The sequence below is a fragment of the Lactuca sativa genome, chromosome 8 (assembly GCF_002870075.4).
Source record: "Lactuca sativa cultivar Salinas chromosome 8, Lsat_Salinas_v11, whole genome shotgun sequence".
Lineage (NCBI taxonomy): Eukaryota > Viridiplantae > Streptophyta > Magnoliopsida > Asterales > Asteraceae > Lactuca > Lactuca sativa.
The window spans coordinates 130,088,709-130,102,645 of record NC_056630.2 but is presented as its reverse complement, the minus strand read 5'-3'; the positions used below and the strand labels follow the sequence as shown (position 1 = coordinate 130,102,645).

Below are 13,937 nucleotides of genomic sequence, written 5' to 3'. Positions count from 1 at the left end.
ACACGGACCACAAGAGTCTGAAGTACTTGATGGATCAGCCCAACCTGAATATGCGCCAGAGGAGATGGTTGGATGTGGTAAAGGATTATGATTGTGAGATCCTGTACCAACCGGGCAAGGCTAATGTTGTAGCCGATGCTTTGAGCCGTAGGGCGGAGAGCGCCCGATTCGAGACGTTTGTATGAGGTTGAAAGTGATGACTCCGATGTTGGACACCATTCGAGGGGACCAGGCGAAGGCCGTGAGACCGGAGAACCGCAAAAGGGAGCGAGTGATCGGGCAGGTATCGGAGTTCGTTACTGATAGTCGAGGACTTATGACTTTTCAGGGCCGGATTTGGGTAACGTTTGTGGGCGGAGCGCGTACCATCTTGATGGAGGAGGCCCATAGGTCGAAGTTCTCGATCCATCCCGGAGCCACTAAGATGTTTTTGGATCTAAAGAAGGAGTATTGGTGGCCCTGCATGAAGAGGGATGTTGCATGGTTCGTAGAGAGGTGCTTGACCTGTCGCAAGGTTAAGACCGAGCACCAGCGTCCGCATGGTAAGCTGCAGCCGTTAGAGATTTCCGAGTGGAAGTGGGAGCAGATTACCATGGATTTTATCACCAAATTGCCAAGGACTGCTAGAGGTGTCGATGCAATTTGGGTGATTGTGGACAGGTTGACGAAGAGCGCTCACTTTCTTGCTATCAGTGAGAGCTCTTTTGCTGAGAGGTTGGCATAGCTGTATGTGAGGGAGGTGGTATCGCGGCATGGAGTTCCGATCTCGATTGTTTCAGATTGAGATGTGCGATTTACTTCCACATTTTGGAAGAAGTTTCACGAGGAGTTGGGTACGAGGCTCCATTTCAGTACCGCATACCACCCACAGACGGACGGACAGAGTGAGCAGACGATTCAAACGCTCGAGGACATGCTTTGGGTGTGTGTTTTGGATTTCGGCAGAAGTTGGGACACGTATTTGCCCTTGGCTGAGTTTTCCTACAACAACTTCCATCACTCGAGCATTGGTATGCCACCTTTTGAGCTGTTGTATGGGAGGAGGTGTCGGACCCCCATATGCCGGGGAGAAGTAGGGCAACGCGTGATGGGTAGTACGGAGATTGTGCTCCAGACGACAGAGCAGATACAACAAGTCCGACAGAGGTTGTTGACCGCTCAGAGTCACCATAAGAGTTATGCGGATAGGCGACGATCTGAGCTTGAGTTCCAGGTCGGTGATTTTGTGCTCCTGAAGGTGTCTCCTTGGAAAGGAGTGATCCGATTCAGGAAGAAGGGCAAGCTGGGACCCCGATATATTGGGCCGTTTAGAGTGATCGCGAGGGTGGGTAAAGTAGCGTATCGCTTGGAGCTACCTGCGGAGTTGGATCAGATTCATGATACCTTCCACGTGTCGCAGCTGAGGAAGTGTATTGGCGATAAGTCGGAGGTGGTACCATTAGAAGATATCCAGGTGGATGCGAGTCTGAATTATGCTGATAAACCGATCGCAATCTTGGATCAAAGGATCAAGGTTCTGAGAAACAAGTGTTGGATTAGTGTCTAAGTCCATAACTATTTTGGTATGTACTTGACCCGATGGTGCATGGTCCTTTTGGGTTGCCTTCACCAAAGCAACTTGATAGGATGAATTATGGAGAGAAAGGATTAAATATGATTTATTAATATATTATGAGAATAATATATTAAAGGAGAAATCATATTGTTTAAATTAATATTAGTCAAGAATTAATTGGTAATTAGTTTTGTGACTAAAAGAGATTAATTAAACTTAAGGGACTGGAATTGTAATTATAAGATAATTGCAATTTGGGCCATGGATTGCCTTATATTAAGGACTGGACGAATTCTATGGGAAAGCCCATGAGGAAATCGTCCAAGGCCTTAAGGAAAGGAATTTATGGGTTGCTTAGGGCTTAAGCATCCAATTTAGGGTTTCCTTGTTAGATAACCCTAATAGCCTCCTATATATATAGATCCCTTATGACCCAAAAACGTGGCTAAGCTTCCTTCTAGGGTTTCACACGTTTTAGGGCAACCTCCATCCTCTCTCCTCTTCATTCTCTTGCTTTTGGTGTTTGTGAACCATTAGAGGAGTGATATTTGTGACTCTAAGCTTTCTAAAGTCAATACAAGGAGGAATTGGATTGTTATTGCTACATAACAATCAAGGTAATATCTTAAACCCATTCTCATGTTAATATGATTACTTGTATGCTAGAATTAGGGTTTATAGTCTTGGATAACTTGCATGTACAATAGAGAAACCTAGATCCAAGCATTAGGGTTTGTATGAGCACATAGGATGTTCTTATGACCAAAACCCACCAACAAGGAAGTGCCCCTGGTTCAGGTCCAGTGGCAGCATCGGAGAGGGTCTGAGCGGACCTGGGAGCCAGAGTCGAAGATGCGGGAGCAGCATCCGGAGTTGTTCGCAGCATGAGACTTCGAGGGCGAAGTCTGGTTCTAGTGGGGGAGAATTGTAACAGCCCGAAATCCATGTAAGCTTTATGATCCTTCTATTTTGGAGAGTTGTCAAATTAGGCCCTTAAAGTTGAATGTGAAATTAGTGAGTACGCTGGGCGTACTGAGATGTACGCCACGCGTACTCGCGCGCTTAATTTGAACGCAGACTCACCCGGCTACGCTGGGCGTAGTGAGCCCAGATGCAAACCCAAAATTTCGGGCTTGTACACTATAAAAGAAACATGTAGTCCTTTGCCCTAGCCACCATACCCCCTTGAGCGAGTCCTTAGAGAGCTGAGATCCGTGCTTTAGTTTGTGAGTGTGTTTTTGAGCTTGAAGTTACCTTTTAAAGGTAAAGAAGGAGCCATTGTTGGAGCTAGAAGTTGAAGAACAAGTGTAGATCCGAGTTCTACAGTGGTTGGATGTCACTTCTGAGGTAAAAAGCTCAAAGCTTTCCTTGTTCTTCATGAGTTTTGCTTTTTGGACCATTTTTAGGGTTTTTAGTTCAAAGTTGGAGACTTTATGTGCAAAGAGTCTCCATGAGTTTAGATCTGACCTTTTCTAATGTATATTGTGTTAAGGATTCATAAAAATCCAGTCTTGGACGTGGATCTTGTGTCATGCATGAGTTATAGTCTCTTTATGGAAAGATGAAAGGTGTTTTGAGGACAAAGTGACCTTTACAGCCATGCAAAGGCTTAAAGGATTCAACTTTAAGTCATGTTAGAAGGGTCAGATCTGAATTTTCGATGAAAGTCTTAACCGTTTAAGACCTGAATGAGATGGATGAGGAAACTGGGTATTACGCTGGGCGTAATCCCAGTACGCGCGGCGTAAGGGGCCGCGTACCCCGATTCCGTGAAGGCTCCGGGTACGCCCAACATACACGTTTGGTACGCGCAGCGTAACCAGGAGGGTTGACTTTTGTTGACTTTTAGGGTTTGGTCAACTTTAGTGTAATTGAGCCATGTAAGGGGTAAAATGGTCTTTTACCTCTCCTGAGAGTGATTAGAGGAAATGGTCTAGCCTTGGGAATTATGTCGATGACAAGTGATTATTTCATATGATTAGGCGGAGGCTAGGTCTTATTCCTCTGAGTTCGAGATTTCCGAGTTACCGAGTTACACGAGGTGAGTCTTCTCACTATACGTTACCTAGAGTGGTATTATGTGTTAACCAGAGGGTCTTATGTGTTATGTATGAGATTATGTGCTATGTGTTATATGTATGTTGTATGATGTTATAGACCGGACCGGAGGGTCCAACGATACAGACCGGGCTGGAGGGTCCAATGAGCTATGACCGGACCAGAGGGTCCAACGAGCTACGGGACTGGAGGGTCCCGCTGAGACACATCGACCGGAGGGTCGTATTATATCCTTGAGTGGTGTATGTGTTGTATGCGGTATTTTGGGGAACTCACTAAACATTTATGCTTACAGTTGTTGTGTTATGTGTTTCAGGTACTAGCGAGGACCGTGGAAAGGCACCGGCATGACCCGTACACACTAGAGAGAGGATTTGATTTTGGTGATCTTGGGATATACTATGATTTGATAACTATTGTTGGATACTTTTTGAGAATATTTTTATATGAATTTGGTTGTTGAAAAATGAAAAATTTGTTTTGAAAATTACGTTGTTACATTATAATGTATTTTTTTTATATTTTTTTTCTTGTGGTGATGGTGTGATAGGTTTTTTTTTCTGTTTTCTTGAAGTAATAATGTGTAGATGAATAAAGATTTTTAGTTTCCTTACATTGTTCTTTGTTTTTTCCATGGTGAAATAGGTTTGGTTAACTTAATGCCTCATATCATCAACGTCAACACAAAAGAGGTAAATTTACCATTTTGACATTTGAGTTTGTGAAACTTTGAATAATATTTAATTATTGGTGTTAAAAAATTTATGTTTGAAATAATGTTCCAAATTTGTAAATGACATTTTGTTGTTACGGGTTTGATGACAATGATCTTTGGGTTCTTCAAGTTGGATAATCTGGATCGTGGCAATTTACTTATCTACATAAGGCATATGTCAAGGTAAGCTAATTAATTTCAATTTTATTAGCAGGGTCCTCACGACGTGAGCAGGCAAGTTGCAATGACGCACTGGATGATGACCGAGCTCACGACGTGAACATAGCATTTTTGTCCTATAAATATAAATCAAATGGGCAGCCGGGTTTGGTTGTTCCTTTCTCTCTCTCTCTCTCTCTCTCTCGTATTACATCGTTTTATGTGTAAAAAAGTACCCCCAAAGCTCCGTTATCATCCCGAGATCCGAAGCGAGTCCCGAAGCTCCGAAGAGCCTGAGAATAAAAGAGTTTCCGAGCCGAAGTTCTGCCTGCGAGAGGCCTAGTTTTCAAGGAAGCATCTCGGTTTCACCGAAGAATACTACATTTAGAGCCGTAGTGCTGTCCGATCATAATATTATCAAGTGAGTGTATAATCCCTTTCATAAACACGATTTTAATACAAGTATTGGTTGAATGTATTACATCTATGTTATGAGTGAGTGTATAGTCCCTTTCATAAACCCGATTTTAATACAAGTATTAGTTGAATGTATTACATCTATGTTATGAGTGAGTGTGTAGTTACTTTCTTCCAACACATAAATATGAAGTGTTTGCTATGAAATACATGCTATGTGTTATATATTGTTTGTTTATTTGAGATGGGTATGGATTTGATGTTTTATACATGTTTTAAATGATTAAAACTGTATGTGTATGTTATATCTACAAGATAAATGTTGTAGAACATGGGTAGATGAAATAGTTGATGTGAGACGAAATAATAAGTGTTTTTGAACTCAACGTGTTCATTAGGTATTTTGAACTCTATGTGTTCGCTTGGTGTATTTGAACTCTATGTGTTCGTTAGGTATTTTTGAACTCTATGTGTTCACTTGGTGTTTGAACTCAACGTGTTCATTAGGTATTTGAACTTTATGTGTTCACTTGGTATTTTGAACTTAAGGTGTTCATTAAGTATTTTTGAACTAGAGGTGTTCACTTGGTGTTGTTGAACTGAGTATGTTCACTAAGTGTTTTAGAACTAAGTATTCACCAGATGTTTTGAATTAAGTGTTCACTAGGAGTGTTAGAACTAGGTGTTCGTTAAGTATGTTGAACTAAGTGTTTACCTGTTGTAATTTGAGGACCTTGGCAGTGGTGGACCTTGTGTCAATACCTTAGGTAAATCCTTAGGAATAAATGAATAAAGGGTAATTGATTCTTAGGGTAAATCCGTAAGAAATAAAAGAGATAATAGGGATGGGTAATTGGGTTGATTGTTGGATGATTAAATATAATAATTGTATTATTGTGGGTTGAAAACCCTATATGTTTAACAGGCTCCCAAGTTTGACCCACTCAGTTTTCTTTGCATTACAGGTAATGGCACAAGAGTATAAGTTGGTGGACTTGATGAAAGATTTTGGATAACAGACCAGTAGTTGTAAATAACTGTTGTAATGTCGAATTATACTGTTTATGCTTTTGGTCTGTATCAGAACATGACATCCCGATGTTTTTATTATTTAATGAAAATACATTCTCTTTGAGAAATGTTTTGATAAATTTTATCATATTTTGTTTTTGGGAATGAGTTCCGCAACTCTTTTAATCAAAGGATTACTCTGATTTTATAAAACAAAACATAAACAAATCGGTCTTTTCTGGCCATGAATTTGAGGATGTCAGAAAATGTTTGTTATACGCTTTTCAATAATCTACAAAATAGAAAAAAAAAATCAAAGGACAAGCAAAATCAACAATAAAGTTTTAATTTTAATTAAATGGTTGCACTGTCTTTTACACCATTGTATTCCTGCTTTCACCCAATAACAAACCCATTGAAAAGAGCAAACAATAACCACTAGAATCACCATTAAGCATCATCACCACCACCTTTGCACCCGATGCTTGGCGCGGGTAAACGGCTAGTTTATATATATATATATATATATATATATATATATATGTTTCACAACATTAAGCCATTTTTTAGTCATGAAAAGCATGTAAATAAGTACATGGAAGAAGAGACAAAATCTAAGGGTATCGGACACACCATGTCTAGGGGTGTTCAAAACCGGATATCCGAAAATTCGAATAGTTGATTTTTGATATCCGAATCCGTATCCGAAATTTCGGATATGGATTCGGATATTAAACCGGATATCCGAGTTTCATTAATTTTAAATAAATATCCACATCTGAACATCCGATCCGTAAAATCACCTAAACTCTTACAACTAATAATAGCAACTATGTTAAATCTTGCGACATAGATGGATATCGATAACAACAAATAAATATATGTAGCATTTACTTAATAGTTTTTGATTATAAGCCAACGAACCAGGATTATAACAAACAAATATATAACGATTGTAAATGGAAAGATTTGCAATAAAAGTTTGGAAAGAATGGTCACGAAAAAGTTGAAAATGGTGGGGAACATTAGTCCATTAAGCATGTCAATGTTTCTAATTTCTCATTTTAAAATATTAAAAAATAAAAAAAAATATTTTTTTCGGATATTGGATATCCGAAATATCCGAAACTTTATAAATTCACTATCCGTATCCTAATCTGAAAAACCGGATATCCGAAATTCGGATATCCGAAGATCCGGATATCCGAAATTTCAGATAATTTCGGATCGGATTTTCGGATTTTCAGATCGGATATTTCGATGCGGATATTTTTGAAAACCTCTAACCATGTCCCTTAGTGAGAGGATCACTCTGGGGTGAAGTTATGAATATTATAATTCCGAATAGCGTAAATATGCGAAAATTAGGGTATGTTGCAAATAAAAGTAAAAAAAAAGAAAGTAATAATAAAAACCGTCAAACAATATGCCAAAATTTACCGACATCAAACATTATGATATATAAGGCCATTTCGATTCACAATAATTTCTACCCGCTTCGTTTCATCGCTCGTCTATGCACAACGAAGCTGCGGAGACTCCGATTCACTGATATTTGTTTATTTAGCGTCTTTGTGCTTAGGGTTTCGTCGAAAGCCAAAATTTTTGACTGTGGGTTCTTAGGGTTTTTGCTTGCATCCTTGGTTTTATTCATCAATGGCTGGAAAAACTGTATTATCAGACGAAGAAGGTGTTTTTACCTACCCGAAGTTTTCAATTAACAAACACTGTCTTTGATTTATGCGTTTATTTACTAGGTTTTTGTTTTTTTTGCCCGCTGGTTAATTCTATGCACGTATAGATGAGATTGAAGTTGAAGAGGATGAGAGGGAAGAGCCTGATGGGGATGCAGTTGAAGATCGCGACGAAGAGGATGACGAGGAAGATGGTATGAATTTTCTAAAATTTGGATTACTATATCAATAATGAATGTTGGGAATGCTATTGCTCTCCCGAAAGGCTCTTTAGGGTTTCTTTGATGTCCCTGTGCTTTCCCCCAATTGCAAAAAATCATTATATGTCCTATGTGTTTCTGAAATTTGTTGCCCACTAAACTGCAGAACAATTCAAACTTCTGCATCCTTTACACTTTATGCTAATCAATTCAATTCATTCTGTCGTTTTTCAGTTTATGATTTATCTTCTAACGTGCTTTTGCTTATGACCTTGATTAGAGGAAGGAGAAGATGAGTATGAGAAAGATGGTTTCATAGTGGATGATATTGATGAAGATGAACAGGATGCTGAGGAAGAGGATAGGGCGGATAGTGATGATGAGAGACAAAAGAAGAAGAAAAGAAAGAAAAGGTAAAATCAATTTGGCAAGCTTACCTTTTTTTGTGAATGCACGACTTCCTTTTCTAATTTATGCTGCACGAATCTTAAGGGAATCGGAAAAGAACTATGTTCTTGATGAAGATGACTATGAGCTTCTTCAAGATAACAACATCACTGGATTTCGACGACCAAAAGCCGTGAGTCTCTTGCTCCACATTCAGATGGTTCTTCAGCAGTTATCTTTCATTCTATTTACTTTTTAAAAACTTTCCATGTGAATCTGTCAGGAGAGTAAAAAGTTTAAGCGACTAAAGAAAGCAAGGTCTGATGCTGATGAAGGGCAATCAGGATTTTCTGATGAAGATGATTATAATAGAAGTGGAAAGAGTGGGCGAAGTGCAGAGCAGAAAATCGAGCATAGTTTATTCGGGGATGATGAAGGTATTTTCTCGATTTCTTTAAAACACATTTTAGTAATCATTATCGTGTATAATCATGATTAGCATTTTGCCCATAACTTTTAGGTCCACCCCTTGAGGACATTGCTGAAGAGGATCAACCTGAAGAGGAAGAGGATGGTGACATTGGTGAGGAAGAAGATGAAATGGCTGACTTCATTGTTGATGAGGAAGAGGTTGATGAACATGGTGAACCAACAAGGAGGAGGAAGGTCAACAAGAAAAAGTCAAGACAGGCCCCAGGGGTTTCCTCTAGTGCAATACAGGAAGCTCATGATATATTTGGTGATGTGGATGAGCTGTTGAGGCAACGCAAGTTGGGACTAGAAAGAATCAGTAGATATGATGATAGTGGTGAAGGGAAGGAAAGGAGGCTTGAAGATGAATTTGAGCCCACCATTCTTTCCAATAAATACAAAACCGAAAAAGATGAGTACATTCGTGAGATAGATATTCCAGAAAGAATGCAGGTCACCATATTCACATTTACATACTATATATTTCATCCATCTATTATGTATTGATTGTTTGTCTTTGTAGATATCTGAGGAAAGCACTGGTCCTCCACCAACAGATGAAATGAGTATAGAAGAGGAGAGTACTTGGATTCTTCATCAACTTCAAACGGGTGTGGTATTGTTTAGCAGAGGAGGCGATAGAACAACCGAAGAAGGGCATGACCTGGCAATAGTTAAGGATGACATCATGCGGTTTTTAGAATTTATGCATGTCCAGAAATTAGATGTAAGTATTCAATCTGATCCCTATTTTAAAAGGACCAAATCTTGTTGGGATCCGTGTAACTTGTAACATCTTTGTTATCAGGTACCGTTTATTGCTATGTATAGGAAAGAGGAGTGCATGAGCCTTTTTAAGGATCCAGAGCCACAAGATGACAAGGAAAGTGAAAACAAATCTGAGAAAAAACCCACGCTGAGGTGGCACAAGGTTCTTTGGGCTATCTTGGAGCTAGACAGAAAATGGTTGATGCTTCAAAAACGAAAAAGCGCGTTACAGTCATACTACAACAAGCGGTTTGAAGAAGAACGAAGCGTGTATGATGAGGCACGTCTTCATTTGAACCAGAAACTGTTTGATTCAATCACCAAGTCCCTCAAAGTTGCTGAGTCAGAAAGGGAAATTGATGACGTGGACTCAAAATTTAACCTACATTTCCCCCCTGGTGATGCTGGCATGGATGAAGGACAGTTCAAAAGACCAAAGAGAAAATCACAATATAGTGTTTGCAGCAAAGCTGGACTATGGGAGGTTGCTACCAAGTTTGGCTACAGCTCTGAGGAATTTGGATTATTGATTTCTCTTGAACAAATGGTCAGTAAGTTGACTAAGCTCCACAATTTGACATCCCACTTTCACAAAATGAACCACCTTTAACTAACTATAATGCTTTCTTTATATAGAGGATGGAAGAATTGGAAGATGCAAAGGAAACACCAGAAGAGGTGGCCTCAAGATTTACTTGTGCAATGTTTGAAAATCCGCAGGCTGTTCTCAGAGGCGCTAGGCATATGGTATTATTGTATTTTTTTCCTCATTTTTTTTTTTTAAAGTTATGGTGTACTTCATTATGTAATGACTAAGTTATCTTGTTTTTTATAGGCTGCAGTTGAAATTAGTTGTGAGCCATGTGTGAGGAAACATGTGCGCAGCATCTTCATGGACAATGCAGTGGTGTCCACTACTCCCACATCTGATGGCAACAAGGCCATAGATTCTGATCATGAATTTGCAGGGATAAAGTGGTTGAATAACAAACCTTTGACAAGATTTAATGATGCACAGTGGCTTCTTATTCAAAAAGCAGAAGAGGAGAAGCTTGTACAAGTATCTGTAAAGCTTCCAGCTTCTGTTCATGATAAGTTGATCAGTGATGCTCATGACTACTACCTTAGTGACGGCGTGAGTAAATCTGCCCAGTTATGGAATGAACAAAGGAAACTGATCATAAAAGACGCGTTTGATGGTTTGCTTTTACCTTCAATGGGAAAAGAAGCGAGAGGCATTTTGGCAAGTAGAGCCAAAAACTGGTTACTCATGGAATACGGAAGGTTATTATGGGATAAAGTGTCTGTGGCACCTTATCAGAAAAAAGAACACGATGTTAATTCAGATGATTATGATGGTGCACCGAGGGTTATGGCGTGCTGCTGGGGCCCAGGGAAACCTGCAACAACATTTGTGATGTTGGATTCATATGGAGAAGTTGTTGATGTTCTGTATGCATCTTCCATAAGCATCCGTGGTCAAAATGCTAACGACCAACAACGTAAAAAGAACGATCAACAACGTCTTGTTAAATTCATGACAGATCACCAACCTTATGTTGTTGTTCTTGGAGCTGTCAATTTGTCTTGCAGAAGCTTAAAAGATAATATTTTTGAGGTAAAACACATTGTTACTTTCGTTTCCACATATAAAATCGAATCATATTATGAATTGCATTGCATTGTTTTGTTTATGATCAGATCATTTTCAAGATGGTAGAAGAAAACCCTAGAGATCTTGGACATGACATGGAAGGTGGTGTTGTATATGGTGACGAGTCTCTCCCACACCTGTATGAAAATTCTCGTATATCATCCGAACAGCTTCAACCGCAACCAGGTAATTAAATATATTTGATGCCATGGTATTTTTACTTGAAATCTAGTAATATTCATTAATTTTTGTTATGAATTTTCAGGAATTGTAAGGCGAGCGGTGGGCCTAGGACGATACCTTCAAAACCCATTGGCAATGGTCGCTACCCTGTGTGGGCCCGCAAAGGAGATATTATCATGGAAACTGAGTCCTTTAGAAAGCTTTCTAACTCCGGATGAGAAATACGGGATGGTTGAACAGATCATGGTGGATGCCACGAATCAGGTGGGTCTTGACATCAACTTAGCCATAAGTCACGAATGGCTTTTTGGTCCTTTGCAGTTCATTTCGGGGCTGGGACCCCGTAAAGCGGCTTCTTTACAGCGGTCGTTAGTGAGGGCTGGGTCGATATACACGAGAAAGGACCTGTTGAACCACGGTCTGGACAAGAAGGTGTTTGTAAATGCTGTTGGGTTTTTACGTGTTCGGCGGAGTGGAAACGCCGCTAGCAGCAGCCAGTTCATTGATTTGTTGGATGACACGAGAATCCACCCGGAATCGTATGGTCTTGCACAGGAATTGGCTAAAGAGGTGTTCAGAAAACATTCAGGAGGAGATGATGGAAACGATGACGAGGATATGCTGGAAATGGCGATCGAGCATGTGAGAGAACACCCTAATCAGTTGAGGAGTCTTAAGGTGGATAACTATGCAAGATCCAAGAAACAGGAGAACAAAAAGGTGACTCTGAATGATATGAGATCGGAGCTGATTCAAGGTTTTCAAGACTGGCGGAGACCGTATGTGGAACCGAATGATGACCAAGCCTTTTATATGATATGTGGGGAAAGTGAGGATACGCTGTGCGAGGGTAAAATCGTCCAGGCCACTGTTCGTAGGGTTCAACCTCAAAAGGCCATATGCTCTCTCGATTCGGGGCTCACTGGTATGCTCAACAAGGAAGATTACAGTGATGAGCGGAGGGATAATATTGATTTGACTGAAAGTCTGAATGAAGGGGACATCATCACGGCAAAGATAAAATCAATTGAGAAAAAGAGGTACATGGTTTTCTTAAGCTGTAAAGACAGTGATTTAAGGAGTAGCGTCGACACTCAAAAGTATAAAACCATGGATCCGTATTATTATGAAGACCGTGACAATTCAGAAATTGAAAAAGAAAAAGCAAATAAAGCAAAAGCGCTAGCAAAGAAGCATTTCAAATCAAGAATGATTGTTCATCCTCGCTTCCAGAATATCACAGCCGATGAAGCAATGGAGGTATATGTAATGTATGTTATTGGTGAAGTTTATTTAATAAAGGTCTCATATATATATATATATATTTTTGTTACACCAGATGCTGTCTGATAAGGAGCCTGGTGAGAGCATTGTTCGTCCTAGCTCACGTGGGCCCTCATACCTAACACTGACACTCAAAATCTATGATGGTGTTTATGCTCACAAAGACATTATAGAAGGTGGAAAGGAGAATAAGGACATTACAAGCATGTTAAGGCTTGGAAAAACACTAAAAATAGGAGAGGATGTATTTGAAGATCTAGATGAGGTATGATATGAACGAATATCTTATTTCATGGCATTAGATTATTCTTAAGTTGCTTGCTTATTGTGGGGTGTTGCAGGTGATGGATCGGTATGTTGATCCTTTAGTGACATATTTAAAGACGATGTTGGGTTATAGGAAGTTTAAAGATGGGGAGAAAGCGGAAGTGGATGAGAGTTTAAGGAAAGAAAAACTTGAGAATCCATCAAGGATTGTTTACTCATTTGGTATATCCCATGAACACCCAGGCACGTTTATATTGACATACATACGAAGCTCCAATCCGCATCATGAGTATATTGGATTGTATCCCAAGGGCTTTAAATTCAGAAAGAAAATGTTTGAGGAAATCGACAGACTTGTCGCCTATTTTCAAAGACACATTGATGATCCACATGATGCGGGACCCTCCATTCGGTCCGTTGCTGCCATGGTGCCCATGCGCAGCCCTGCAGGTGGTGGATGGGGCGGCGGCGGCGGCGGCTCTAATAATAGCAGCGACTGGAGAGGTTCATCCGGAGATCGAGAAAGAACATCAACTCCGAGTTCTAGACCAGGTGAGCCTCAGCCTCAGCCTCGTGGATAATTGGATTCAGTTTATTTATTTATTTTTTTGACTTACACGTGTTACAGGTAGAGGTGATTTCAGGAGTGGCGGGGGTGGTCACGAAAGCGGTGTGCCGAGACCTTACGGTGGTGGCGGTGGTGGACGTGGGCGGGGCCGAGGGCGGGGGTCATTTAACAACCGTGGTGGAGACGATAGGTCTAAGGATTGGGAAGAAGGGTGGGGGGGTTTCCCAGGTGGAAAAACTCAGAACTCTCCAGGAGGAGAGGCTTTTAATGGCGGTTGGGCTGATGGTGGTGGTAGTGGTGGTGGCGGCGGCAAGAGAAGCTCTGTGCAATCGGATAGCGGTGCAGGGTGGTCGAGCGGGTGGTAGCATGGCAGGGTTCAACCATCTATTGTTTTACATAAACTGGAACTTTGTATCTACAGATGTATTGTTTATTGTTAGATTTAAAAATTTTGGTTTTAGTTTCAGTTTGTAGGTGCTGTTCTGTTTTATGATGAAATACAGAATGCCAAGTACGAAAGTTGCTTGGTTTTTACTTTTTAGGCAA

The 13,937-nt window shown here is 40.2% G+C and overlaps 1 protein-coding gene across 1 annotated transcript; it reads left to right on the top strand.

The window, feature by feature from the left end:
- Positions 1-7,393: 7,393 nt before the first annotated feature.
- Positions 7,394-13,937, top strand: LOC111917069 (transcription elongation factor SPT6 homolog). Its single transcript, XM_023912726.3, has 15 exons — positions 7,394-7,605; positions 7,717-7,803; positions 8,090-8,222; positions 8,302-8,389; positions 8,480-8,633; positions 8,717-9,120; positions 9,191-9,394; positions 9,476-9,982; positions 10,072-10,182; positions 10,271-11,053; positions 11,137-11,275; positions 11,355-12,532; positions 12,612-12,821; positions 12,898-13,375; positions 13,452-13,937. Exons 1-15 carry the CDS (start codon positions 7,572-7,574, stop codon positions 13,754-13,756), a joined length of 4,815 nt encoding a protein of 1,604 aa, XP_023768494.2. The 5' UTR covers positions 7,394-7,571; the 3' UTR covers positions 13,757-13,937.

Bases quoted from the DNA above. Each gene is read 5' to 3' on its own strand.
- LOC111917069 (XM_023912726.3), top strand. From the start codon at position 7,572: ATGGCTGGAAAAACTGTATTATCAGACGAAGAAG. The intron at 9,983-10,071 runs GTCAGTAAGTTG...TTCTTTATATAG, and splicing joins TGATTTCTCTTGAACAAATG to AGGATGGAAGAATTGGAAGA. The intron at 12,533-12,611 runs GTATATGTAATG...TTGTTACACCAG, and splicing joins CAGCCGATGAAGCAATGGAG to ATGCTGTCTGATAAGGAGCC.